The sequence below is a fragment of the Echinops telfairi genome, unplaced genomic scaffold (assembly GCF_000313985.2).
Source record: "Echinops telfairi isolate 266 unplaced genomic scaffold, ASM31398v2 ScPeMD7_7409;HRSCAF=8447, whole genome shotgun sequence".
Taxonomy (NCBI): Eukaryota; Metazoa; Chordata; class Mammalia; order Afrosoricida; family Tenrecidae; genus Echinops; species Echinops telfairi.
In genome coordinates this window covers 16,311,992-16,338,812 of record NW_022111309.1, presented here as the reverse complement: position 1 = coordinate 16,338,812, position 26,821 = coordinate 16,311,992, and the positions used below count along the sequence as shown (strand labels likewise).

Sequence of the window (26,821 nt, the reverse complement as noted above, 5' to 3'; positions counted from 1 at the left end):
TGGACTCCAGGGCCGGAGCGATGCCACCGACTTCGGGCTGACGGAAGCAGACTCGACTAGAATCACCCAAGGCCCTGCTGCCTGGAAAGACGGAGCCACATTTCTCCTCTGAGGCCGACGCACTGCTTGGGCAAGTCCTTTGTGGAATGGGAAACATGAAGGGAGTGGGGCAGCCTCGGAGAAGCACAGAACGAGACTTGACCTGCTGCTGTGAGGGCTCAGGGCAGCAGGGGACAGCCGGCTGGCATTCCAGGTCAGTGATGATGTCACCGGGCAGCTATCCACGAAAGTGCTTGTTAGGGACTGAATTGTGTGTCCTCCCCCGCCCCCTACGCCCCTCACGATGTGTTTGTTAGCCTTCCAACCCCTATGTCACTGGACGTCACCTTGCTTGGGGATAGTTTTTTGTTATGTTAAAAAGGCCCTATTAGTTTAGGGTGCTGGTGACTATTGAAGTACCAAGGACCGCCAATCCAAAGAACAAATACAGCAGAGTGGTCCTTCGAGGCACGACTTTGTTTCGCATACCTTGGGTGTGTGGTCAGAGGAGCAGTCCCTGGAGAAGGGCCTGATGCTTGGTAAAGTGGAGAGGTGGCCCAGAGGAAGCCCTTCAGCAAGGTGGATCGACACACTGGCTGCATCAAGGTGTACTCAAATGTAAGCAGACCTAACAAAAGTCTAGGGTACAGATTATCTGAGTCACTGGGTGGGAAGCGGCTCCGTGCAGCAAGTACAGACAGACAAGCAAGCACACACGGGACAGACTGGTGCCTTGTGGAGATTGTCAAGGGGCAGAGAAAAGCGGGGTGTCAGAAGTGGAGACAAGCATCTAGAGAGGGAACATTTGCCGAGAGCTGGTGCCGTGAAGCCAGGATTCTAGCCAGTTTACCTTGAGAAAATAACCATCTGTTCTCTACAAGCACCCCCTAGTGGTAGCACTGTGATAGCAACACTAAGAAACTGAGGCAGTGCCTGGGTGTCCCAGGGGGACCAGGCTTTGAGAGGCCCTGGCAATGAGGAAGATGAAGGGAGAGCAGAGTGAAGAGGGGCAGTTCTGCTTCTCGGGACCACAAAAAACGAAGGCTCAGCTCCGGGGCTCCCCCTGGCCCACCGATCCTCCTGGGCAGGACCCTCCTCCACAGTCCTCTTCCGGGAACCAGCGGTGCAGAGTCCACATCCGGGAAGCACGGAAGCTGCCCTGCCCCTTGCCGTGGCTTGGAGGCCGAGCCCTGGAGCACACTGGCCGGTGACCCTTCTCCTTCTCCCTTCCTGCTGAGCTCACGGAACAGCCAGAAGCAGCTGCCAGAGGGCAGGAGACGGTTTCTCCCGTCTTGGCCAGACCCCTCATGGTCACTGCTCCTCCTGTGTCGGCCCCTCCCCGCCACCCAGGGCAGTAACGGCTGTCTACCCCTCACCCTGCATGCACCCGACCTCCACAAAGAACCCTTGTGGCTTGGATGTGTCAAAGAGTAGACTGACAGACCACTACTGGCAAGCGGACAGCAGTTTCCTTGGAAAGGAAAGCTCCTGACGCAGCAGGGGCGCGTGCATGTGTGTGTGTGTCTTGAGGGAGCTGTGAATGCATTTGGTCTAGGGTTTCATCAGGTGTGGGGCACTTGGCTTGTCTGTGTCTCCAGCTCTGGGCCTATTTCTCAGGTCCAGTCCTGACCTTGGTCCTGCTCTGTCCACGGCTGGGTTTTGCACAGGCATGGGCAGGGAAGGCAGGTCAAGTCTTGGGTTTGCTGACTTCAGTTTAAAGTCAGCCGAGGGGACTGGTGGAGCTGCCCCTCCCACTGCCTCCAGCGGGGCCTCTTTCCGGCACCGGGCATGTGGGCTCTCTATTGTCCCTCTCACCCTTGGCACACTTCTGTGCACCTCACCTCCTGCAGCCTCCCTCCAAGGGGAGGGGCGGGGGATTGGAGACTCGGCGTCAGTGTCTCCATCAGTCCGAGGCTGGTTCCCGAGGCGACTGCCACACAAGCCTGATCCTCCGGCCTTCTTTCCCATGTGGTGTGGTCTCTCCCTTCTCTAACCCTGCTCTGCGAGGCTGCTTGCCTACTGAGGAAGGCACTGCGTGGAGTGCCTGTGGGAGTTTAGGGCAGAGCAGAGGCCCTCTGCCACTCCCCGCATTGACCTGTAAGCAACCACCCACCACCCCTCTCCGCCTGGACCTGCTTTTGTTTGGGGGCAGCGAGGTCCCTAGTGCTCTGGTTTCTGCCTCTGAAAGTTTCTGAGGCCCTTGACCCCCCAAAGCTCCTGTGAAGGAGTCTTGGGTTGGCACCCATGGGTCAGCACTACCTGGGTTCCCTAGCCCTGCTCAGACATCTCACTCTGGGGTACCAGAGGTGGGGGGCAACTACTCTCCACTTGCCGCTGAATCACAAACTGTGAGACAGCTGCTCTGTTGAGCTCGGGATGCCTCGATTAGAGGGTGGCTGGAAGCGCAGGGGAAGGTGCTGGGAGAGCATCAGCCCGCGCCTGCATGTGAACTCCCCATCTAGCTCGCTGCGGGAGGGAGGGAGGGATAGGACTGGCACCCCTCCGGAAGCAGACTCACAGGTTATGCCATGTGGCAGGGACATACTTTTATTTCTTTTTGGAGAAGCAATGTCTACTGCTTGGCGCCTGGGCCCTAGCTGTCCCCTCCTGTGCAGGCCCGGCCTAGTCTCTCATCTGCGCCGAAGGAGAGGCAAAGGATGCCGCATGAGGAGGCGAGTCCTGTTCCCTTGCCTCTCAGACGCCCTCTGGAGAGCAGCATTCTGGCGAGGCCCTGCTGGATACGACTTCTGCTCAGGCTCCGGCTTCCTGTCCTCACAGCCTTCGTGCCTTGCGGGGGCGGCAGCCGTTGTGTGGGATGGGGGTGTTGTCTGTGATGGAGATCACCTCCAGGCCGCCAATGGCCAGCCCTTTGATAGCAGCCTGGAAGGCAGAGGAGACAGGGCTCGGGAGGGCTTGGTCTTTACCATCCAACCCAACTGCCAACCCTGGTCTCCACCCACACCTGCAGGCCCGCCCCTCAACTGCCCTGGCCTTGTCGCCCTTGCAGCCTTGCCCACCGTGGCAGTGGAGGCCTAGGGCTAAGTGTTGGGCTACCAGCTGAAAGGCCCGCAGTTCAAACCCCTTGGGATGCACTTTAGAAGAAAGGCCTGGTGGTGGTTTGCTTCCGGAAGGCCACGGCTTGAAAACCGGGTCCCAGTGATGGAGGAAAGGTCGGGTCAGAACCTCCAGGACCACAGCACCAGTGGCTTGTGTACTTTCCTCTGCCTGCTGTGACCTTGCCTCCTCGCTCACCCTCACCTCCTCATTCTCCAGATGCCCTCGCCCACCCAAGCACATGCTCGCACTGTCCCCGCTGGTCTGAACTCAGGGTCCCACCCACGTGGGTCCCCAGAGGCCATCCTCTGCTTGGGTGGGGCTGGCAGGCTGCAAGCACTCCGGAAGTGTCTGGTGGATGCTCTGAGAGGCTGAGAGATTAAAGAACCAAGGGGAGACCCCGGCCAGCCTGGCAGCCCATTCCAGGCTTGGCTCCCCGCCCAGGATGCAGCACACACGGCAGAGTAGCTGGGTCATGCACTCACCAGGCGCCCGGGCCCCAGGCCTTTCACCACGACTCGGACGTGGGTCACACCCTTCCCAGTAGCTTTCTAGAAAGAGCAGTCATCAGTTAGTACCCCAGGCCAACCACCCCTAACCTTTGGCTGTGGTGATGGTCCAGACCCGTAGGGGCACTAAGGGCAGAGCAGAACTCCTCAGTGTGGCCAAGGCCGTAAGGCTTCCCTGGAGCAGACAGCCTCAGCTTTCTCCCTGAGAGTGGCTGGTGGCTTTAAACTGCCAACCTCACAGCTAGCAGCCTAAAGATTAACCAGCGGGAGCAGCAGCCTCCCTCCCTTGAGGGAACCACTATACCCAAATATGCGCTGCTGTCATCTAGAGCAACAGGGTTACAAGCTCCAGACACACGGCACACATGGGCAGCTGAATGGGTGGCCAGACATACACAGAGGCAGATGACAGAGAGACCATGGAACTCTTAGGGAGCCCTGGAATTAAAGGAGGCTGGGCCAGGCACCCGGGCACTGGCTGCTGACCAGAGGTTGCAGGTTTGAGTCCACCCTGCGGTGGCTCCAAAGAAAGGCCTGCAGATCTACTGCTGAACAGTCGGCCATGGAAAACAGAGCAGTCCTTGGGTACACAGGGGTGGCCAGCCACCTCGCGTCAGGGGGCTCTCTAAGGAGCCCTGGTGGTGCTGGCCAGGTCGGTGGTTGGCCGCCTGCCCCATAACGAATGGCGGCCTAGAAGCCCTGCACATCGTGGCTCCAGTTGGAACCGCCTCTGCCTAGGTGGGATTGGTTTTCAGGGAACCCGCGGCAACACTGCCACCTAGCGGCAAATTCTAATTACTGCCTGTGTTTTCCCAGGGGTTACCACACAGAATTCAAGGTTCAGGAGGTGCCCTGGACTTTCAAGCCTGGGCCTGAAAACCCAGCTAGTGTGTTCTCTTGCCATCTGAAATCTCTGTCGTTCATCCTTGTTCTTGATTATGTAAGCAAGTAATGATAGGAAGTCTGGAAAATGCACAGGATTTACCCATCAGCCACCGTGCAGAGGTGGCTGCGAACAGGGACACAGTTCCTTTAGCAATGTTTGCTCTGGCCTCCGCTGGCCAGCTAGAAAGTTCCCAACGTGGAGATCACTGACATGGGGCATTTCCCTGGGAAGCCCCCTGGTAGGCAGTGCCTGTGCGTGGAGCATTGGAGAGGCCTGGGCTGCAGGGGAAGCTCAGGTGCCTGGGACCACAGCTGGGCTCAGACAGAAAGTGGAACTGGTCAGGGGCAGGACTCTAACCAGTCCCACGTGCTGCATCTCAAGGAGCCACCGCTGATGATGCGCAACCAGCAGTCTCACGTGTTCCAGAGTGGGTGAAGGGGAATGCGTGAACGCCAGTCTAGGTAGAAGGCAGTGCCCGAGTGGGAGACCCGGCAAAGGGGCAGGGCGGGGCCTGATGTGGGAGACTGACTGGGCCACTGCCAGGACTGTGGAGAGCAACACCTGTTCAAAGCAGGCTGTGGCTAGCTGCCCCCTCTGAGCAGGGCACCAGGGTTTCCTACTGTGCCCGTCATGAGGCCTGGTTGCTATGTCATGTGCATGGGGCCGCTGACTAATTCTCCTACCCCATGCAGCGTCCCTGTTCGCCCACACTTCAAGAGTCAGGCCTCGGGGTTGGCCTCCCTGGCCCTGAGTGAACTGGGCAGGCCGGGCTAGAAGCCTTGTGAAAACGTGAATAACGTGGACGCCCCTGGTGGCGCAGTGGTGAAGCGCTGGGTTACCGGTGTTCTCTGTGGAGAAAGATGGGGCACTCCTCTTCTACAAAGACTTAGGGTCCTGGGAGCCCTGTGGTGTAGTTCTGCTCTGTCCTTTGAGGGCACTGAGAGTCAGAGTTGACCTGCCGGTAACAGGTTTGGTTTGTGGATTAGAGATCATGTACAGAGTGCTCCCCACCCCCAGCTGATGCACAATAAATACACCAGAAGCAGCATACTGTCAACGGGCTTCAAGGCGTGATGGCAACAGCTCTCGCTCATGCTGGTCAGGCCCTAGTCTTCACCATCCCATCCCACACTCTCCTGACGGTGTGTCACCAAGTCCCTGGCTTTGGGTGTATAGCCGTCGGGGCCTGGGTTCCTGGATCCCCCGGAACGAACCCTGTGAGTCCCACTGCTATAAGGAAGCTGAGAGCAAAAGGCAGCCACCGCACAGGCCTCTTCAAAGCACTTGGCGTTGCGTGGATGGACACCCTGTTGCTGCTTTGAACATGGGCCAAAAGAGAGGGAGCAGTATGCCCCCCGAGGGGGCCACTTACCGCTGCCGCGGCGATACCTGTGGTCTGTGCTGCGATGCCGGTGCCCTTCTTGGCATTTCGGAAACCCTCTGTGCCACAGGATGCCTGGGCCAGTGGCTGGTGTGTGGCAGACACGACCTGAATCTGGGTGCTGGGGACAGAAGGAATTGTGTTTGTGCAGGAGATCGCTACTGCTCAAAGAGACAGAAAGCTCACTGTTTCCTTTTCAAAAAGCCTGGGTAGGGAAGAAAGATCATGGCCACGGCCGCCCGTTGGGTTTTATATGAATATGATCCCGGAGGCATCTGGTCTGGTGCACAGAGGCACACACTTCCTCTGGGGCCCAACACTGACCCGCATGACAGTGACGTGGAGCTGGACCTGCCCCCTCCTGGTTTCTTGGTGACAAACTGTATCTTCCCAAATTGTGTCTCACATCTTATTTCTGTTACCTGCCCTTTGCCCCACAGCTGCGTAATGCTAATGACCACCTTCACCTGGGGAGGAACCCTTGCCGCGTGTGTGGACCAGCACCAGGAAATAGGAGGGGCTTCAGAAAGTTTGTGGAAAGATGGGTGGAAAGACAGAATTTCCCCAGACTTTTTAAGCCCCCTTGTACTATTCCCAAGGAAAGAGAAGAAATCTTACGATACTCCCATTTTATTTCACACTTGTACGAATGCTTTTAAAAAGGCAGAATGCGGTCCTTCCCCGCCCTCTCCCCCACAATAAAAAGGACGGAGCCTGGGGCTCTCCACATTAGCCCTTACCATGCCCCTCCCAGGAGGGTAAAGAGAGCCACTGCTGGCCAGACCCAACCCGCCCCAGCCGGCAGGGTGGCCTGCTCACTTGTTGTAGGAGGCCTTAATGTGTGCGATTGGAATCTCCTCAAATTTCTTTCCTGCCCACCTCAGCGAGCTCTCCTCTCCGGGAAATGGAGGGTAAATGCTGCAATTAGAAATGATTTTATTTACAATGGCATACTCATTAGTTTTTAAAGCAAAGAAACACAGCAGATGCTTATGAAGGAAAAACAAAACTCCTAAGGGTCGGGAGAATTCAGAATGGACCACCATAAACCCCTGCCCCGGACGTGCTTTAAGGGGTAGTTGCCTGCACCCTGCTACCTCTAAACATTGGGCCGGTGAGGCTCTTTCCTGACTTGCTAGTTCTGGACTAATCTAGGGACTTGCGCTATGGAAAAGGAGAATTCCGTTCACAAAGCCCACCTCCTCTATTTCCCAGTCCTCTGTAGGTTACTCTGCTTGCAACTTAAAAAAACCCCCACAATCATGACCCCATTTCCTTTCATCATCCACAAACAGTATTCTGACTCTCCACTTCATAAACAATAAAAGATCATTGAAATTGTTGTCATAACTACACACATTAAAATGAACAAACAAACAACCCCTCAGTCTCCCCGAAAGCAGAGTTTGGTGGGGCCTGGTGGCAAATGTCACAGCACTCGAGCCTGACGCAGGGAAGCAGCAACAGGCAGAGGCGCACAGACAGGTGTGGCGGGGCCCCAGGACAGGCTGTGTCTACTGGCCAGACCCAGCCCATCACTTACGGAGCCCTGGTGCTGTAGTGGTTATTTGTCGGCTGTGATTGCATGGTTGGCAGTTCAAAACCACCAGCAACTCCTCGGGAGAAAGACTGGGCTTTCTACTTCTGTAAACAGCTTTGGAAACCCACATAGGGTCATTATGAGTCAACATTAACTTGATGCAGGGAGTTTTGCGGGGTTTTTGAGCTCATCAGTTGGCCTATCAGCTGCCTGAACTCTGCATCGGACCAGGGGTTCTCCACAGCCTAAGAACCACCTGTGCCAGCTTGCGCCACACCCCAGGCTGCAGGGTGGGGCCTGGGAGCCTGCTACAAACACTCTTGGTGAATCAGAAAGCACCCTGGTAATGCAGCGGTAGTGCACTAAATTCTTAACAGTTCCAATCTGCCAGGAACTCCATGGGAGAAAAATGTTACAGGGTTAGAAACCCATGGGGATGCTCTGCTCTGCCTGAGAGAGCGGCTACCAGTTGGGGCTGACGTGGTGGCAATGGGCAGGGCATCTGGGTCTGTGTAAGTTCAAAATCTTTCACCAGCTTGGCCCAGCCTGTCCTCTGGCCACCCCTAGTAAGCACACGTTCAGGTAGAAAAGCAAAGGTGCACGGGGAGGAGTCAGCCAGGGAGCCAGGCCTTCTATCGAGGAGACCTGCTCAAAGTTCTGTTCACCACGCTGAGCCTTCTTCTGTTCAAACCCATGGGTGTTTGATGCCAGTCAGCATTTGAGAGGGCACGTACCATTTCCATCTGTCCACGGGCAGAAATGATTCTGGTTTGGACCCTCCCAAATCCGAAAACCCACTGCCACGGAGTCGTTGCCAACTCGCAGTGTCTCTGGAAGAGCAGAGTGTAGACTTGCGGCACATTGTTTCTGAGGCTGTCAGTCTTTATGGGAACGGACTGGAGGGGAGCAGGATGGAGGCAGGGGGCGGTCAGCTACACTGAGAAGATTGTGGAAGAACCCCAGGCAAGAAAGGATGGTCAAAGACGCCACGTGGGACACGGCAGCCCACGTCTGCTCTCCCCTCCTAATTCCTACTACAGCGGAGCCTGTGAGGGCCTGATCCTCACAGGGCTGCCCTGTTCTTCTGGGCTTCCAAGCTTCCTGCCTTTGACGTGATGCCCTCCCTCTCGCAGTAGTGGGAACTATTTGAGGGTTTTTGTTTTTTTTTGACACTAAACAGGAACTTTATTTTATTTAAGTTTTATTGGCGCTTGATCCACATGCCATACAATTCGATAACTCAAGCCTATCAAGAGTTGTACAATCATTATCACAATTTGCAAACATGTCTTCTTCTTGTATTCATTGTAATTCTTTGTGGCAAAAATATACACAACAAAACATTCTTCAAACAAACAAACCCCCTCCCAAACAAAAAAACATTCTCCTATTCCACAACTTCTGCAGGTATAATTCAGTGCCATTGATTATACTCTTTGTGTTGTGCAACCGTCATTGACATCCTTTTCCACATGATTCCACCACCATTAACACACGCACTGCCCCTGAGCAACCACTCCTGCTCCTCCACCTGTGATAACCGCCGGAGTCTCCCTTCTCCGACAGGCTTTCACCGTAGCTGGATTCCTTCCTGCTGTTCCCTGCAAACACCTGCCTCGCTTCCCATCACCCCTATGACCATGGTGACTTGTTCTTTATTTCCTGTCAAGGAGCCCCGGAGGCACTGCCGGGGCAGTGGTTCAAACCTGGCAGCCACTCCACAGAAGAAAGAGGAAGCTTTTGGTCGCTGTAAAGACTTACAGCCTCAGTCACTGAGAGAGCCCGGGGCCTAGTGAACTGCACGCTGGGCTTCTACCCACAGGGTCAGTAGCTGAAACCACCAGCTTCTCTTTGGGAGAAAGATGGGGCTTTTTGCTTCTATTGGTATTTACAGCCTCAGAAACCCACAGGGGCAGCTCCACTCTGTTCCATAGGGTCATTCCGAGCCAGGATAGATTCAGTGACAGTTTATGAGCTGGAATCCATTCAGTGGCAGTGGGTTTTGGGTTATTTATTGCTATCCCTACTAGCACCTAGTAGCTGCAGGAGGCAAAGATTCTTGTCTTTTTGAGTGCCCCTGTAGCCCCAGCATCTTGAACAGGGCCTGGCATCGTTGAAAGATGACCACGGAATCCTGAGTTTACCCCTGCTGCAGCTCCCCACTTCCTACGGTGGGAATACAACGATTCAGGAACGACTCTCGATATGGTTTTGCTGCTCCCATCTCTCACGTCGTCCCTGGAGACAGCGTGTACATTCCCACTCAACGGGTGGCTTCACTTAAAACGATCGCTTCATCTTGCCTAGCTGAACTCCCATTCAATTCAATCCTCAACTCCCCTTTGTCTTCTGCATATTCTTGCCAGATCTGACCTTGTGGTTAGAAGACACGTTCTTTGATACGTTCCGACCAGAGTCTATCTCGGGCAACTGTTGTCATGTTCCCCTTCTCTAACAGACTGGGAGCTACTCCAGGCGAGGAGCGATCTTTTGTATTGGGATTTCCAGCAACCCACATGGCGCCTGACGCACAGTGGGTTCTCAGTCTTTAAGTGCATGCCATGTCCATTTGCAGTAGGCTGAGGCACTTGCCCTCGCTGTCCCCTGGCTGAGGACAACCACCAGCCTGGACGTGAACTACCTGTCTACGATCATGTTCCATCGTTTGGGGGTGCGCCTCTGTACACACCTCCCCGACTCCCCGCCACGTTGGGTCTGCCGCAGGGAAGGACGTTCAGCTAAAGTGAGTTCCAGCGGTTTTTCCCTACACGCGTCCAACAAGCATTACCTGGAGCGCGGGCTCACTGCATTTGATGCTCCCAACTTCCCACGGCCCCACCCCCTTTTTGAAGCGCGACACGTCTGGCTTCCTAGACCCAAGGTCATGCAAAGGGGCGAGTTGCAGAGTTGGGGAACCACCGGGTCTCTGCCTTCGGCGGGCGAGCGACCGGCAGCAAACCGGGGATGCTGCTCTCGGGAGGCCCTCACCTGAAGCTGCCGCGGCTCGGGGCCCCGGCTTTCTCCTCAGCCTCCACCTTCGCCGCGGCGCCCTGCAGCTGCGGGCCGCTCGCATGGGTCGTCCGGGCGGGCGCCGCGCTCCCGGCCCTGCAGAGAAGCAAAGTTCGGTGAGAACGGCGCCGACGGCCCACGGGCCCCGCGCAGGGCCGGCGCCTCGGAGGTGGTGCGGCTTCTGAGGGGCAGTCATTCTCACCCGGGGGTCTGGGGCCGAACCCACGGCCGCAGGAGCCGGGAGCCCGCCCGGCGCACAGCCTGCATGGCTTGGTTGGGCCCGTGCGCTCGTCCGCGCCGTCCGCCGAGCGCAGCTGGAGCGGCGCCAGCACCACTGATGTCTCGGGGGGGGTCACGAAAGGAGAACCACTCACGTCGTTATTTATAATCACAATGAAAGGGACCCACTACGCCGACATGCTTACAAAAACCCATGCTTTCACTGTCCAGCGGGGACTGGACGTTCTTTGCTCTTGCGGCTCACGTGACAAGATCTTCGTCCGCCCCTCTATTTTGGAATGGTTCGCTCCGACGGCAACCCCAGCGGCCGCGGCCGCCGCCGCCGCGTTGGCTCGTGGGAACGTGCGATTGGCTGGCGGGCGCCGCGGTGCATTGTGGGGGATGGGGACATGGCGGCGCCTGCGAGGCGGTCCTTGCTGCGGGTGGCGCCGCGCTGGTGGCGGCTGGAGAGGCGCTCGGCCGGCCTGCTGGGTGTCCGCGGCTTGGCCGTCGAGGCCGCCCCGTCTCCCAGAGGCTCCCCATGGCGTCTGCTGGGTGCGTTGTGCCTGCAGCGGCCGCCGCTGGTCTCGAAGCCGCTGACCCCGGTGCAGGAGGAGATGGCTGCGCTGCTAAAGCAGGTAGGGCCGAAGCGCGGACTCCGATTTCGAGGTGATGCGTGGAAGCAGTCCAGTCCGGTCTGGGTTTAGTCCCCATTCCAGTCCCAGTTATTTTGTTTGGCCTTTGGGATGTGACTTTCTCTCTCTCAGTGTGTGCCGTCAATCGATTTCGACTCCTCGTTACCCACCGTGTAACAGTAGAACTGGACCGTTGAGTTTTTTAGGCCGTGATGCATGCGCGCACGGAGCGGCTGACATTTCGGTTAGCAGGGGAGCTTAGCCACTGCACCATCAGTGCTGCTTCGACGTCGGTGCGCTTACCTGTGAAAGGCCAACCACTTAACTGAGTTGGTGTACCTACGAAATAGCCTTTGGCTTTCATGACTGTCATTTTAGCTAACGACTTGTAGACGTTTGTCTGGTTCATTCAGCGTGCTAGGACCGTGGTGGCAGATAAGACTGACCGGGGTGCTATCAGAAGGAGCTTACAGAAAGGCTTTGTGATGTGAAAGCCCTGATGGCACAGTGGTTCCACGGTGGGCTGAGATCAGCAGTTCAAAACCATCAGCTGCCCTGCCCCATAGGTTCACTGTGAGTCGGTGTTGACTTGATGACATGAATTTGGTCTGGTTTGGTTATGATGTGTGTTAGGAAGAAGCAAGTACCGGGAGGACGCATCTCTAAGATGCCTTTGGTAAAGCCTGCCCTTTATCTTAGGAGTTTGCATTTGTATGAAGGACAATGAAGAAGACGTGGGTAGCAATGGGGTGAAGTGACTGTGCGGGGTTTTTTAAGTCCCCATAGATTAAAATGGAAGTTCTATTTCCCTTCAGTCTGAGAAGCTAGTGTCCTGGGCCACTGAAAGCTATGTATTTCTCTTCCTTGTTTTTCATTTACTCAATCCCAAATATCCACTGGTCATCCACCATATGTCAGACTCTGGTAGTAGGAAAAAGCGCTCTCTGGTTTTCAGAGATCTTCATTCTCTTGGAGTGGGGATGGGGGAAGTGGGGCTGGCAGTCAGTAACCAAATAATTAGGAGGTTATGTAGTTACAGACACTGATACTTGTTGTAAAGCAGAGTACAAAGTACTGTAAGTGTTTAGCAGGGATGCCTTATTTGAACTTTCTGATAGTGTGAAAATGATGTGGTGGTGTCAGACCTCATCATTTAACTTTCAGGAGGGGGATAGTCATTATCAAAGTCAACATCAACATCAACTCATAGCTGATTCCTGTGAGGCAGAGGCCAAGCCTATTTCCTCTCTCCAACCTCCTTTAAACTAATTCGGACACCATCTGCCCCACATCGCTCCCATGGCACGCTCTGCTCTGCTGGGGCAGCGGTCACAGAGAGCTCAGTGATACCCCTTAAGGAAGGTACTGGTGGCCATTTGAGATGATCAGGCTACAATTCTGGATCAGGCTCAGGCAGCCTATAGGCAGTCGCCCTTCTCTTGGGCAGGATAGCTCTCTTAGCTCCTCTAGGCCATGCAGGACTCCTGCTACTCTGGAAAATGTCACAGAAATTTTAGCTCTGTCAGTAAGAGCCCAGGGGCCCCCAACCAAACCAGTAAATCTGGGAGTCCAGTGGTTCTCACTCCATCACTCAGGTTGATGGCTCCACTGAGTGCCCACAGATGGAGTGCTTGGCCAGCAAGCCTCGTACCTGAAGGCCCTCAGCTCTTGGCTCTGGGGGTCTGCATGTCCACTGTAGTCACCTCAGTCCTAGGGCCATGAAGCCTACCATGCTATCTCCTGGTTCTGCTGTCCTTTCTCTGCTAGGCTTGCTACCACTTCTTGCCTTCTGTGCCTTCTCTGGTGTTACAGCTTGTCATTCTGTTTCCGGGGTCTAGACGTGTCTCAGTACAGGTTCAAAGGACATGCTTGGTTCCTGGTTCTTCTTGGTTGTATGGTGGTCACCTTTGCTGCTTCTGGCAGCCTAATGGGATGGCAAAACTGACCAAACCCCTTGTTAGAGTCCTATACACTTATTCACATGTTCCTACTCCCATGAAGGAAGGTTCCATGCACGTAATTTGCACTATCAGCAGGCTGTCCAATCCCCGGGCTGAGCCACAAGCATCTTAGTTGTATAGTTCCGCCCAATCATTGTGGGAGTCACAAGAGTAAACCAAACTCAAACAAACTCACTGCCATCGAGTCTGTTGCAATGCAAAGATACACTAGAATAGGATAGAGCTACCCGTGTGCGTTTCCAAGACGGGGGCTCTTTACGGGAGTGGAAAGGCCCATTTTCCTCCCATGGAGCGGTTGGTGGTTTCAAACTGCTGACCTTGCAGACTGCAGCCCCAGGACTTTATTAGCTCAGTGTTGGTAGCCATCAAGAAACATCTTGATAGCTGAATAATACTTAATGGTATATAAATGGGGGTCTGGAGTACCAGTAAGAATCTCCCAGGAACCGTGTGAGGAACAGACCCTTAGGAAGAAGGAAGATGATGTGTAAAGTTGGTGAGGCGGTCCAGGCTGATGTGGCTGGAGCTTGCTGAGTGCACAGGCAGGGCTTCTGCTCTGGATGCCCAGGCCCACTCAAGCCCCCAGTTCAGGCGACCTTTGTTTTTCTTGTGCTCTGCCGCCTCTGCATGTGGTATTTTGTGTGTTCATCTGGTTGGGTTGGCACAGTGGTGCATGAGCCGGTCGAGCGTGCTAGAGCTCTGTTACATCTGCCCTGGTTTCTGTCCTTACCACCTTCCCAGATCGAGATAGAGAGAAGCCTGTATTCTGACCATGAGCTTCGAGCTCTGGAAGAAGCCCAGCGACTGGCAAAGAAGAAAGCCGACCTCTACGATGAGGATGACCAGGAGATACTGCTGGTGCAGGATTTGGAAGATATGTGGGAGCAGACATCCTTGCAGTTCAAACCCGGAGCTCGCATAACAGGTATGGCCCCTGTCAGGCCAGGGGAGGGAGGGAAGGGAAGAGTGGTGTCCCCACTGAAGAGCAGCTGGGTAGTCCCTGCTTGGTGCTTAAGTGACAGACAGATTCCAGTGACAAACTTGGGTGAGAGAAAAAGAATCCCCTTACTCTGTTCCTCACACCTGTCCTAATAAAATATTTTGAAGGGTGGCATTATTTTGATTGGGAGGGGAAGGTGCTGGGATAGTTCTTTCTCGCCTTGTTAATCTTGGAGCATGCTCCCTGGGTTTATCTCCTAATTTGGGATCCTACAACCAAACCAAACACATTGCCATCCAGTTGATTCTGACTTGTAGTGACCTATAGGGCAGAGTGGAACTATCCCTGTGGGTTTCCAAGACTAAATTGTTATGGGACGGGAAGGCCTCATCTTCTGTGGAGCAGCTGGTGGCTTTGAGCTGCTGACCTTTTGGTTTGCAGCCGAATGCACAACCCAGAGATTCTTACCATATATACTCACCTATAAGCCAAGTTTTTCAGCACATTTTTAATGCAGTTTTTGTGGTAAAATTAGGTGCCTCAGCTGATAATCGGGTAGGCTTATACTCAAGTATATATGGTAATTTGGAATTGACAAATTAAGTCCTTTAGATGAAACGAGGTTAAAGTCCTTGATCCCTAGCCTGGAGAACTGGACGTTAAGTCAAGAAGCATGTTAGAATGAGTAAGATAGTAGTTAAATAAGCATGGACGCTGCTGCTTTGACAAAGGCTCAAAGTACTCTTGGTTTTGCTTTAAAAAGAGAAGTTGAGCTCTTAGTTTTCCCCCTTACCACACAAGCGTCAAGGTTAGGGAGATGGGCCAGGCTTGTAATTAGATTATCAGGTGTCTGAGGGTAGGGTTGTGGCTGTACCTAAAAGGAAGGCTACAGGATGCTGGTCATTCTGGCAGATCCCCGTCTCCTCACCTGCTATGCCGCCCTTTTCTTCGTAGAAGCTGATACGAAGAATGACCAGAGCTCACTGCATCGGAAGCTAGACAGGAACCTTATCCTGCTAGTCAAAGAGAAGCTCGGAGACCAGGATATCTGGATGCTGCCCCAGGCAGAGTGGCAGCCCGGGGAGACCCTCCGGGGAACAGCTGAGCGAGTCCTGACCACACTCTCCGGTGAGCTCTGTCTCCACTCAGTTCCCAGGCTCCCGTCGGAGCACTCAGGCGGACTGTTTCAGGCTGGGGCAGGGGGTGTACGTCACGTTCTTTCCCCTGAAATCGCACTTAACATTTCTTTTTAGAGATAGCACATAATGATCTATCTCCAATTTTTTGGCAGACGCATATTATTTCATAACAATAAGCGTCCTGTAATTTGCTTGCAGGAAAAGTCGGGCTCTCCTCCTGTGAAGAGTTACATCCTTGGAGGCTCACAGGGGCAGTTCTAACTGGTCTAATCTGGGTCAGAGAGTGAATTTGCTTAGCCTGCTGCCCTGCATATTCATGTAGACTCGTGTGCTCACAGGGTGTATTTGGGAGTGGAGTTGCTAGCTCAGAGGACATGCGCGATTCACACCGGCAGCTCCTGCCACGAGCATCGAGTGCACACCCCACCCTATGTGCGAGGGCACTGGCTTTCCCTCGTTTCTTAGAAACAGCGTGCAGCTCAAACATTCTGAATCTTACTTTAAGCTTTTTTGAGCTCTTAATCTGATAGCTGGAAAATAGCTTGCCAGTATGATTTTAATTTGTATTAGTTTATAAGCTGTTGTTATTTCTTTTCAGATGAATTTCCTATTCATGGACTCGGTTCATTTTTGCTTTGGATTTGTTTTTTGTTTTTCTCCCTCTCATTAATTTGTAATCATCTTGAAAAGTATTATTCCTACTGCATGGTTTTCTATCTTTGCAGAAAGGTCGGAGTTTTATGTAAACAAGTGTAAGTCTTTCATTCTGGTGTTTTTGGAGTTTTGTATTTTAATTAGACAGGCCTGTTCCACATTTTCTTCTTTGAAAAAAAAATTAATGAAAACATTTAAAATACAAATTTAGAAGACATTAAACACCTGGCACATCACCACCCAGAATGAGCAAGTCTTTAGGATTTTTGTTATGAAATCCTTGTTCTATTAAAGAAACAAACAGACAAACAAACAAACCCTATAGGATAGGTGTAGAACTGCCCCTGTGGGTTTCTGAAACTAACTCTTTGGAGGAGTAGAAAGCCTCATCTTTCTCCTGTGGAGCTGCTGGTGGTTTTGAACTGCTGACCTTGCCGTTGTGAGCAGCCCCCATCGTAGCCTGTGCTACAGGGCTCCCTATGATACCGATTTTGATGTGAAAATAGATGGGATCCAGCTTAGTTTTTCATATGTAGCTAGCCAGTTTTTCACACTTATGCCAGCCATACTTTTCCCATTGGGCCTATTAACTCAGTATTGTACATTGTAGTTATTACCCCACCCCCACCCCCCATCTTTTTTGGCTTTTTATTTTGGTTTGTGCCGTTTCATGCAGACGTTTTATGTTGTCAAATCGGAGCTGCCTTTTTATTTATTTATTTTTTAAAATGTTATGCCCTGTTTTTCATCATCAAGAGCTCTGATTCCTGGAGTGGGGTTGTCTAATCTGTGTTCATGCCTGCCAATCTGCACGCAGTGGGCCTGACACTGAGGGCGGAAGGGACTGTGTGTGCATGGAGAGGGAGGAGGCTCTTTACTGGGAGGAACCTAGTCCTCATTCGCCGAGTAGTCAACCTGTGTATGTTTGCTCTTTTTTTTTTTTTTCACTCAGAAAACAACATTGAAGCCAAATTCCTAGGAAATGCACCTTGTGGTCACTACAAGTTCAAGTTCCCTCAGGCAGTGCGGACAGAGAGCAACCTTGGGGCCAAAATCTTCTTCTTCAAGGCACTCCTGCAAACTGGAGACTTTCCCCAGCCCCCAAAGCAGAGCCAGCACGCGTGGGTCTGCAAGGAGGAGCTGGGTAACTATTTGAAACCCAAATACCTGGCCCAGGTTAGCAGGTTTCTTTTGGACTTATGACTGGCTGAGCCACTGTGGACAGAGCTCAAGCATGTCTAGGATTGGTACTCAGGACTTGGTGTGGTCACCAACTGGCTGAAAAATAAACAGATTTGTTACTGTGTGGGTCTGTGCTCAAATGCCCTTTGGAGAAAACTGGGTTTCTCCCAATGAAGGCAGCCATTTCTTGGGGTGCCCTTCTGTTTTTTCCCCAACCTGAAAATTGAGCATTGCAATATTTTACCATGAATCAAAACATTTTCTTTCTATTGGAGCCCTTGGTATCAGCTCCTCATTTTTTCCCTTTCCCTCCATGAACCCTTCATAATTTATGCACTATTATTATTTTTTTTTTTTATGTCTTACACTGACCTTCACCCACTTTTCTGTTGTCCACCCCTCTTGGAGTGGGTTATATGTAGATCATTGTGATCAGTTCCCCTTTTCTCTCCCCACCTTCTCCTCACCCTCCTGGTATTGCTACTGTCAATATTGATCCCGAGGAGTTTATCTGTCCTGGGTTCCCTGTGTAAAGGGCTCTTATTTGTAGCACTGTATATCCTCTGGTCTGGCCAGATTGTAAGGTAGAATTGGGGTCATGATAGTGGGGGGCAAGGGAAAAGCATTAAAGAATCAGAGGAAAGTTGTATGCTTCATCGGTGCTACACTGCACCCTGACTGACTTGTCTCTTCCTTGTGACCCTTCTGTAAGAGGATGTCCAGTTGTCTACAGATGGACTTTGGGTCTCACTCTGCACTGCCCCCATATTCACTGACAGGATTTTTTTTTTGTTCTGGGTCTTTGATGCCTGATCCCATTGACACCTCATGATCTCACAGGCTGGTGTGCTTCTTCCATGTGGGCTTTGTTCCTTCTGGGCTAGATGGCTGCTTCTTTACCTTCAAGTCTTTAACATCCCAGACGCTATATCTTTTGATAGCTTTCTTCACCACATTTGCTTATGTACCCATTTTCTCTTTAGTGATCCTGTTGGGAAGGTGAGCATCATGGATTGCCAGGTTATTAAAACAAAGTGTTCTTGTGTTGAGGGAGTACTTGAGTGGAGACCCAATGTCTGTATGCTACCTTAATACCAAACCTATAAATATATGTACATAGATCTATTTCTCTCTCATCCCTATATGTAAATATATTTACATGTACATTATTTGACCGTGAATCCACTACTGGCTTACTGGGCTCGGAAGAACAGAGCTAGCGAGCTCACCTTTGAGAAGCCTACAGCTCCGGGAAAGTTTCTTGGCCATTTTCTGTCTTGTTTTCTCCTGTCTACTTGATATGAGGGGTATCCAGCCTGGAAATACCTTTGTTTTTCCCTCTCTCTAAGCGTTTGATATTTTACAAGAAGTTTGTCATCTGTCAGCTGTTTTGAAACCCACTGCTGTCCAGGTGCTGCAGATACAGAGCAGCCATAGGACAGAGTAGCACGAGTCCACTGTCAGGGCCTTGCGCTGATTCTGACTCCAGGGACCCTACGCCGCAGAACAAAACACGGCCTGCTCATGGCCCTTCCTCACCATTGTTCCTGTCTGAACCCATTGTGGCAGCCACTGTGCTGATCTACCTCCTCGAGGGCCCTCTAACTACCAAGCATGGCGTCCTTCTCCAGGGACTGGTCTCCTGACAACATGGCCACAGTGTGCAAGACAAAGTCTCACCATCCTTGCCTCCAAGGAGCATTCTGGCTGTGCATTTAGGAAGACAGCTTTGTTTGTTCTTTTGGCAGTCCGTGGTACTTCCAGTATTCTTTGCCAGCACCATCATTCAAATGCATCGACTCTTCCTCGTCCTTAGTCAGTGCCCGTCTTTCACATGCATAGGAGGCCGTTGAAAGTACCAAGACTTGGGTCAGGTGCACCTTAGTCCTCAAAGTGTAACGTCCTTGCTTTTCAACACTTTAAAGGTCTTGTGCAGCAGGTTTGCCCACTGCAAGGTGTCTTTTAATCTCTTGACTGCCGCTTCCAATACTTGTGGAGTGTTGATTGTGGATCCAAGCAAGATGAAATCCTTGGCAACTTCAATCTTTTCTCCATTGATTGTGATGTTACCTACTGGTCCAGTTGTGAGGGGCTTGGTTCTTGACATTGAGCTGTCATCCTGCCATCCTTGATACTCATCGCCAAGTGCTTCCAGTCCTCGTCACCTGCAGCATCTGCGTGTCACAGGTGGGTCATATGCCTTCCTCCACCCCTGTTCATATAGTCTCGCTTCTCTGATTATTTGTTCAGCGTACAGATTTTATAAGTATGGTGTGTCTCATCGTAACTTACAAGGGTAACCCTGTCGCACATCTTGTCTGATTTTGAACCCACAATATGCCCTTTTGTTCGCACACGGCTCTTTGAGCCATGAACGCTTTCCGTGTGAGCACAGTGTAGTGTCGGGGGTTCCTGTTCTCAGAGCTAACTAGTTTGTTAGGATTTGCACAGTCCCATGCCTTAGCAGTCAATGAAACCTATGTTAACTGTCTTCCTGGTGGTATCTCTTCAGCCAACATCCGTCTGCTGTCGGCAGTGATACTCCTTGTTTCATGTCCTCTTCTGAATAAGGCCTGGACCTTTGGAAGCTCTGTGTCAATGTACTGCTGCCACCGTGATATGAATGATGCTGTTCTATGCATTGAGCCTTGGTCCACTATGGGTCATTTCCTGGCTTAGATGAGTGAGTGCTTCCGCTTGTTGAAACGTTTCAGTTGGTATTCCATTAATTCCTGGAACCTTGTTTTTGGCTAATGTTCTCAGTGATGCTTGGACTTCTTCATTCAGTATCATTGGCTCTGGCTCATATGCTGCCTCCTGAAAGGATTGAATGTCGACTAGTTCCTTTTTGGCCCGGTGACTGTGCATACGCTCTATCTTCTTTTGGTGCTCCCTGCATCATTCAATATTTTGCCCTTAGAATATTTCAGTCTTACAACTCTAGGCTTGCATGTTTTCTTCAACTGTTTCCATTTAAGATAGGCGGAGCCTATTTCTCTTTTTTTATTTTCTAACTCTAGGTCTTTGTACATTTTGTTATATTATTTGGCTTTGTCTTCTCAAGCTGCCCTTTGAAATTTTCTCTCTAGTTCTTTACGATGTCTAGGCTGTCAAGCTGTAACCATGGGGAAACAGACTGCCAGCTCTTTCTCCCACACACTGGCTGGAGGGCTGCTACTCCCACCCTTTCTGTTCCTGGCAGCACACGTAGCCACTGCACCTCCAGGCTCCTGTTTCCGACTGTCAGGTGCGGTCAGCAGACGCAGCCTCTGCTCCTGTGTTCCAATGGAGCAGTCACGGCTGGGTGGTGACAGGGTCGTCGGCCACGAGAACCCTGGTCCTGTGCCTCTGCTGGAGCTCTTGGCTACCCGCCTGGCATGCTGGGTCACCGTTGTCCCTGTGCCAGTTCTTGGCACATGCTCACTGCACACTTCTGCATGATGAGAGAAGATGGAAGGTCTCAGGCTTATCTCACTCGGTGCCCAGACCAAGGGTTCCCTGAGTAGACGGCAGTCCTGGGCGACACCAAGCTCCCCCTGCTGCCCTCCAAGACAGCAAGAGATTGTGGTCTGGGAAGCTCCGGCATGACATTTCTGAGTTGGATGGAGCCTCGTGTTGTCACACAGCGGCAGGGGAACTGCTCTGCCCGGTGTGGAGGTGTGCCTCGCCCTGGTGGCCCTCTCCATCCTGTCCCTTCTGCGGGTGCTTATGCAGCCCTAGTTCCTGTGGGAGATGCCCCTGGAGTGAGGCTGGCCCATTGCATGGGCCCAGGGGTGCCTGTAGGCTGTGAGCCCCAGGACAGGGCATGTGGGGGTGGGAGTGAGCTGTGTGTGTGTGTGTGTAAATGCCGCTGTCAGGTGTTTGTCTAACAGAAATTGCCAGTCTGCTGTCGAAGCAGAGAAAGGGTGCCAAGGCAACCCTTTTGGCTGGGTCCTGGAGGCCGTTCCTCACGAGTGTTTCCAGTTCATGAAGGACAAAGTTGAATACTTTGGGGAAAAATCAGAGCAAACCCTGAAAATCCGTAGAGCCTGTCTTGCAGGGAACGGCTGCTTTGGCAGCTCCAGGAATCCCTGCTGGCCTGCCCCTGCATCAGGCTGCCCAGAGTGAAAAAGGAAGACAGGCCTCCCCGTTGTTTTAGACACAGTGTGCGGGGAGGGTTCCACCCTGGGTCGGGTCTTAACTTCTGGTGGAGAAGCGGGGCTGCAGGCGTGCGTGGGGGCAGCCGTGGAGCCGCACCTCGTGCGGTCACGTTTCAGTGACAGGTGTCTGTTGCGGTGCTTCAGTCACAGCATGCTGTGGGTTGTGCGTGGCCTCTCGCTCCCCCTACCTGTTCCCAGAGGCCTGCTATTTTAGGACGTGAGATCTTGCAGGACACCATTTTTTACAGCGTTATTGTAGAAACTGCTATTAGCCTTCCACAGGCTCAGGCTGCCAAGGGTCACCCCCACAGTGTTCTCTGGTGCACCGCTGGGGTTGGATAGCCGAGGATCAAGGTAAGAGAGGTCTTCAGAGGGGGGAGATCAGGAGCTGCAGTTTGAGGTGGGCTTGTGCTCCGTGAGAAAGCACCGTGGGTGCATGTGTAATGTACAAACCACAGTGCCCAGTTCCACGGAGGGACCCCCATAGCCTGCCTTCCGTGGTGCTGCTCAATCCTGGCCGGTTTTACCGTCCCTGGCATCCGGGAAAATACAACTCCTATCACCTCTTCCTGGCCACTCCGGGGTCTGCACCTCGGTGGCCATTGCCACCACACCTTCCACGTTCTTCTACAGGTGCCACTTTCTAGGGCAGCATGGCAGCTGCTTGATCGCTGGGCTCCTGTCCTACCTGAGCTGTATCAAGCAGTCTTCCAGAAACTCGTGGGGAGAGTTTATGATCTCCGACTTCTATTTCCCCGCCAACTTTTTGAAGCACTCAACAAGAAGGGTGCTATTGCTGAGTGCCAGCGACTGGGGTGAGCGCTGCGCTCACAACCTGCCTTGTCATTGACACCAGCAGGACTGGTGTCGTGGTTCACCTTTGATAGATGAGAAAACAAGTCTAGAGGGATTGGCTCCCTCACTTAGAGCAACTCCCTTGTCAGCGGCAGGGTCAGGTTTGAACTGGGGCCTGGAGAGTGGTGAGTCTCCCTTGTCTTTACGGTACCTGTCTCCTCTATAAGAGGAAGATGACAGTGGGTCTCTGGTAAGGTGATACTGTTTGCAAAAGTGCTCAGCACCTTGCCTGGCTTGCTAGCAACGTTCAGTCAGTGCATCCCTTCTGGGCACGCGAACCCCCAGACACGGCCCTTCAGCCTGGCCCCTCCTCTCCCTCTCTCAGGTCGTATGTGTGACAGCCCTCGTTTCTGACCTCTTTGGAAAGGGACCTCTGGGCAATTGGACATGGATGGATTCTGGCCCCTGGTTCCAGAGTGGGTGGATGGATGGAGGGTCAGTCCCATCTCCACGTCCACCTGGCTGGGCTGTGTTGTCCCCGTTGCACCCTGGGCTGGAAACACAGCGCCGCTGTTGGCCTTGGATTATGGGGCCCCGCAAACAGAATGGACTTGCTGACCCTTTCTATTACCCCAGCAGGGGGAAAGGGAGTGCAGTGGAGAGGTCGGCAAAGCAATTATTAAGAGCTCACAGATCACTAAGCTGCAAGCACACAGCAAGATAAAGCCTGTTAGTCTGGAGGCTCGGGCAGCGCTGCCTCCTCCCTGCTCGCCTTTATTTCCTATCAGCCCAGGGGGCCTGGAGCACAGCCAGGCAGAGGTGCACAGAGCAGCCTGGTAGAGAGGCCCTGAGGTGAGGCCTAGACGGTAGGGACCCTGCAGCCTGGACACCTCTGTACCAGGACCACCTTGTGGGTCAGCTGCTGGCCTGGGCAGGTTGAGTCTGCTCTCTGGGGGCTGTTTTGCCTCTGAGATCGTAGAGTGCATAGTCCAAGGACCAGCAGGGGTGGCTCTTCCAGGGCTGTCATCCTTCCAGAAACAGACTGATACATCTTCCTCAGCCACCTGGGGCCCAGAAGGCCACCCGTCACTGTATCACCAGGGCTCCACCCCTATCCAAAGCCACCCACCCTCCAGTGGGCCAGGAGCCGGCAACAGGCTTTGCTGAGGACTGATGACTCACCTATCTGGTCTGCGGGCCCCAAGGAGGTGCAGAGTGGCTGAAGGTGGAGTGGAGAATGGCCAGAGGAACCCCTCGGTTTTCCTTGGACACCCACATACGAAAGCAAATCCATTTTTCCCTCAATAGTTTTAGTGTTAGAAAAGTCACATATACACTCCCATAGCTAAGTTGCTTTTAAAAATATTTATTTATTATTAATTGGGAGTTCATGCACTTATAATTCCATAGTTCAATCACATCAAACAGAATTGCACCATTGCTATCACAATCAGTTTCCAAACATTCTTTTTCTTCCTGGAGTCCTTGACATCCTCTCCCTTTTACCTTGCTCCCCTTCCCTCTCAGTGTACTTCCTCCTCTCCCACTACATCCATGCCCCCCGCGCCCCCCCCCTCGCAAACAAGCAGCCATCTAAGTGAGATGTCACCTAAGCCCATGTGGAAGAAGCACCCCGACATCAGACACGGAAGGATTGTAAAAGCCGAAGCGGGGATTAGTTAGGTTGTATGTGCATCGTCACAATCAGTTCTAGTGCTCCCTCCCCCTTCAGCTCCCCAACCCCCCTCCCCGCCCCCGCCCCGTATCCTGGATAAGCTGTTACGCCAGGTTTTGTCTGGACATCCGCCCTTTCTGAGTCCAGGTCCTTTGCTGTGGAGGCAGGGTTCCCGCCCGGGTCGCAGAGAACTCTTCTTGAGATGGTTTCTAGGCTGCACACCGGCAGGCCTCCATTCTGCACACGCACGGGCTGTGTTTGTGTCCAGTGCTGATCTCACAATAGCTCAAACTCTGCCTTCAGTCCAGTGCTGATCACGAAATGGCCCTAGTCCAGGGGAGCCCTTAGACAGTCCGTCCCAGGACTCGGGGTAGGGAAGACCCCTTTCCGTTTTAGGTAGACACGTTGAGAAGAGGAGCCGAAGAAGCCGTGCTGGGAGTGGAGGAGGTCTTGGGGGGTTTACTCAGCGCTGTGGGCTCACATCCTGATCACCACAAGGTGGCAGGACGTGCCTGGAAACATTTCTTTGTGGCTGTCCCCAGGAACTTCCTCTTGCCTGGCCTGTGGCCTTGGGAGGGGCTTTTGCTTTAGGGTCAGCCGAGCCGGGTTCAGTACGTGTCATCAGAGCAGACGTGCAGCTGCTCAGGACAGACGTGGGAATCTGTGGCCATCTCTGCCCGGGCAGACGGCTCCAGTAGACGTTGTCACATTGGAGGGAGGAGGGAGCTGGGCTCCCGCGTTCTGAGACCCTCTGCGTGTTGCAGATGCCAGCCCTGCCTGTACCTCACCTCAGGCCTGGGGGCCACTGTCACTTTGCCTCCTTTAGAGTAAAGGAAGCTTGTGGAGCTCAGGGAGCTGACGGGGCTAGAGGTCTCCCAGCCTGTGGGCGGGGATCCTGGCTTGGAATCAGCTTTCACCCTGTGCAGGTCGTCTTGTGCTGCCTAGATGCTCGCCTTTGGGTCAGCTCTTCCATCGGCCACCAAGGGGCAATCACACGCCCAGCCCCTGGAAGGGCCTAGGAACGGGGCAAATGTGAGAAAAAGATTCTGAGTGGAGAACATTGAGGCGAGAGAGCCTTGAGCTGTGGGTTTGGAGAAGAGAACGGTGAAGGTCAGGCGCTGAAGTGTGAGTGTCCTTCATGGGCGTAGGCCCCCCCCCTCCCCCCCGCAGAAGTCCGTTTAAGACATGGCAGGCCAGCTGGCCATTCTACCGGACTGGCATGCTGCTTTGATGCTAGCAGCTCAGCCAGAGGTATTGCAAGTCCCACAGGTTTCAGCAGAGACCCTAGGTCAGGACAGGCTCAGAAGAAAGGCCCGGTCACCTGCCTCTGCAAACCAGCCACTGCGGACCCGATGGGTCACCGCAAAGTGCTGCCCAACACAGTGCTGGGAGATGAGCCCCCTGGGTTGGAAGTCATAGGCAGCAAGCGGATTCGAGCCCTCGAACAACTGTGAGGACGACGGGCAGGACTCTGTGGGTGGGGTCACCAGGAGTCTGGGCATGTAGCATGGCAGTGGTCCTGAACATGACACCGTGGGAGGCCTCTGGGGAGGCTACAGCAGAGGAAGCCCTGGTGGCAGAGTGCTTACTTGTTGAACGGCAATCCGTAAGGTCAGCAATTTGAAACCACCAGCTGCCTTGGGAAAAAGATCATGCTTTCTACTCCCTTAATCAGTGACTGTCTTGGACACTCACAGGGACCGTTCTACCCTGTCCCGTAGGGTCAGTATGCGTTGGCGTTGACTTGGTGGCAGTGAGTTTTGACCGCAGGGAAGCAAGCGTTCCTTGACCTTTGGGGTTAATACATGTTAGGGTGAATTCCTGAGACCTCCAGATCCCCTTCAATCGATGCTGGCCGTGGAGTGTGCTCTACTGCGAGTGCTTCAAATAAGCAAGCCATCAAGGTTCAGCTGCGCCGTGTCCTTGTTTGGTGCCCAAGGTGAGGACAGGCATCAGGTCCATCAGCAAGCACAGAGAGATGGGGGCACATTGGCTGGGCACCTGGCCTGGACGAGGACTCCGTGGCTGAGCTTGAAGCCTGAGGATGTGAGGGAAATGGGGGCCGGGGGAGTGGGGCACCTGCAGGGGTTGGTTTACAGTGTGCTCCTCCTCAACTCTCCAAGACGACCAAAGGGGACCTCTGTCGAGGCGATAGACGGGCCTCACGGTTCCTCCCCAGCCCAAGCATTCACAATGATGATTGGACACCTCCTGAGAGAGGATCTCCCTGGGGCTGGCACGGCCTCTCACAGACTCCCCGAGAGTGGGTCTGCTCCAGAGATGCACCAGGACAAGATCACCTGCTTTGTAGGTTCCCAAGCGTGTTCGGCCCATGATGCCCTTAAAAAATTACTCAGTGCCTGCCTCCACACAATTAAAAACCTTTCTACTATAGGCCATGAAGTGTAGGTATCTGCTTTTGCAGCGCCTCCCCCAGGTCCTTCCAGCACCCCGACCCACCTACTTTGGAAAACACTGACCTAGTTGGCTTATGTTTAGGGACCGTGTTGTGCAAAAACACTAGCCTTCCTGTCCCTGTCCACGAGGGTCAACCTGCGGCAGGGTCAGCCCCCAGAAAGACCTGCTGTTACTGATAGACCCGACTCCATGGGCAGCAGAAGGAGAGGCCAGCAGCTGCCCCTCAGCTTCCCAGACACCGGGGTGCTGGGCTTTCGTCATGGCTGATGTGAGAGTGTGAGTGCCTTCCCGCCTGGGGCTTGGCATCGGACACTCTTCTCTTGTGGCCCAGAGGCTTTGTAATGGCTAGTTAAACCCACCAGGACCTTCTTCCTAGTCTGTTTTAGTCTTGGAGGTCTGCTGAACCGTGTTGGAAATGCCGTGGGCATCGCTTCCAGCATAGGGACTCGCAAGCCACCACGGCTCGACAAGCCCACAGACGGGGTGGTGGCTGCAAGGCCCTTGGGGCTATCTGGGAAAGTATTCAGGGGATGTGGGAGCATGCTAGGGGCCCAGGGACAGACAGAGGTGTGTTGATTCGAACATCTAGGCAGCAAGGGACAGTGGAGGACACCAGAGTCGAAGAGCTCTGGTCCAAACCCAGGCT

The 26,821-nt window shown here is 53.3% G+C and overlaps 2 protein-coding genes across 2 annotated transcripts; one reads left to right on the top strand and one right to left on the bottom strand.

Moving 5' to 3' along the window:
• Positions 1-2,560: 2,560 nt before the first annotated feature.
• MRPS11 (mitochondrial ribosomal protein S11) lies at positions 2,561-10,893 on the bottom strand. Its single transcript, XM_004709896.2, has 6 exons — positions 10,621-10,893; positions 10,398-10,514; positions 6,689-6,787; positions 5,861-5,990; positions 3,579-3,644; positions 2,561-2,919 (listed from the first exon to the last, which is right to left on the bottom strand). Exons 1-6 carry the CDS (start codon positions 10,683-10,685, stop codon positions 2,812-2,814), a joined length of 585 nt encoding a protein of 194 aa, XP_004709953.1. The 5' UTR covers positions 10,686-10,893; the 3' UTR covers positions 2,561-2,811.
• A 154-nt stretch (positions 10,894-11,047) lies between these two features.
• MRPL46 (mitochondrial ribosomal protein L46) lies at positions 11,048-17,272 on the top strand. The gene is made up of 4 exons (XM_004709869.2): positions 11,048-11,275; positions 13,975-14,158; positions 15,128-15,301; positions 16,919-17,272. Exons 1-4 carry the CDS (start codon positions 11,048-11,050, stop codon positions 17,167-17,169), a joined length of 837 nt encoding a protein of 278 aa, XP_004709926.1. The 3' UTR covers positions 17,170-17,272.
• Positions 17,273-26,821: the final 9,549 nt, after the last annotated feature.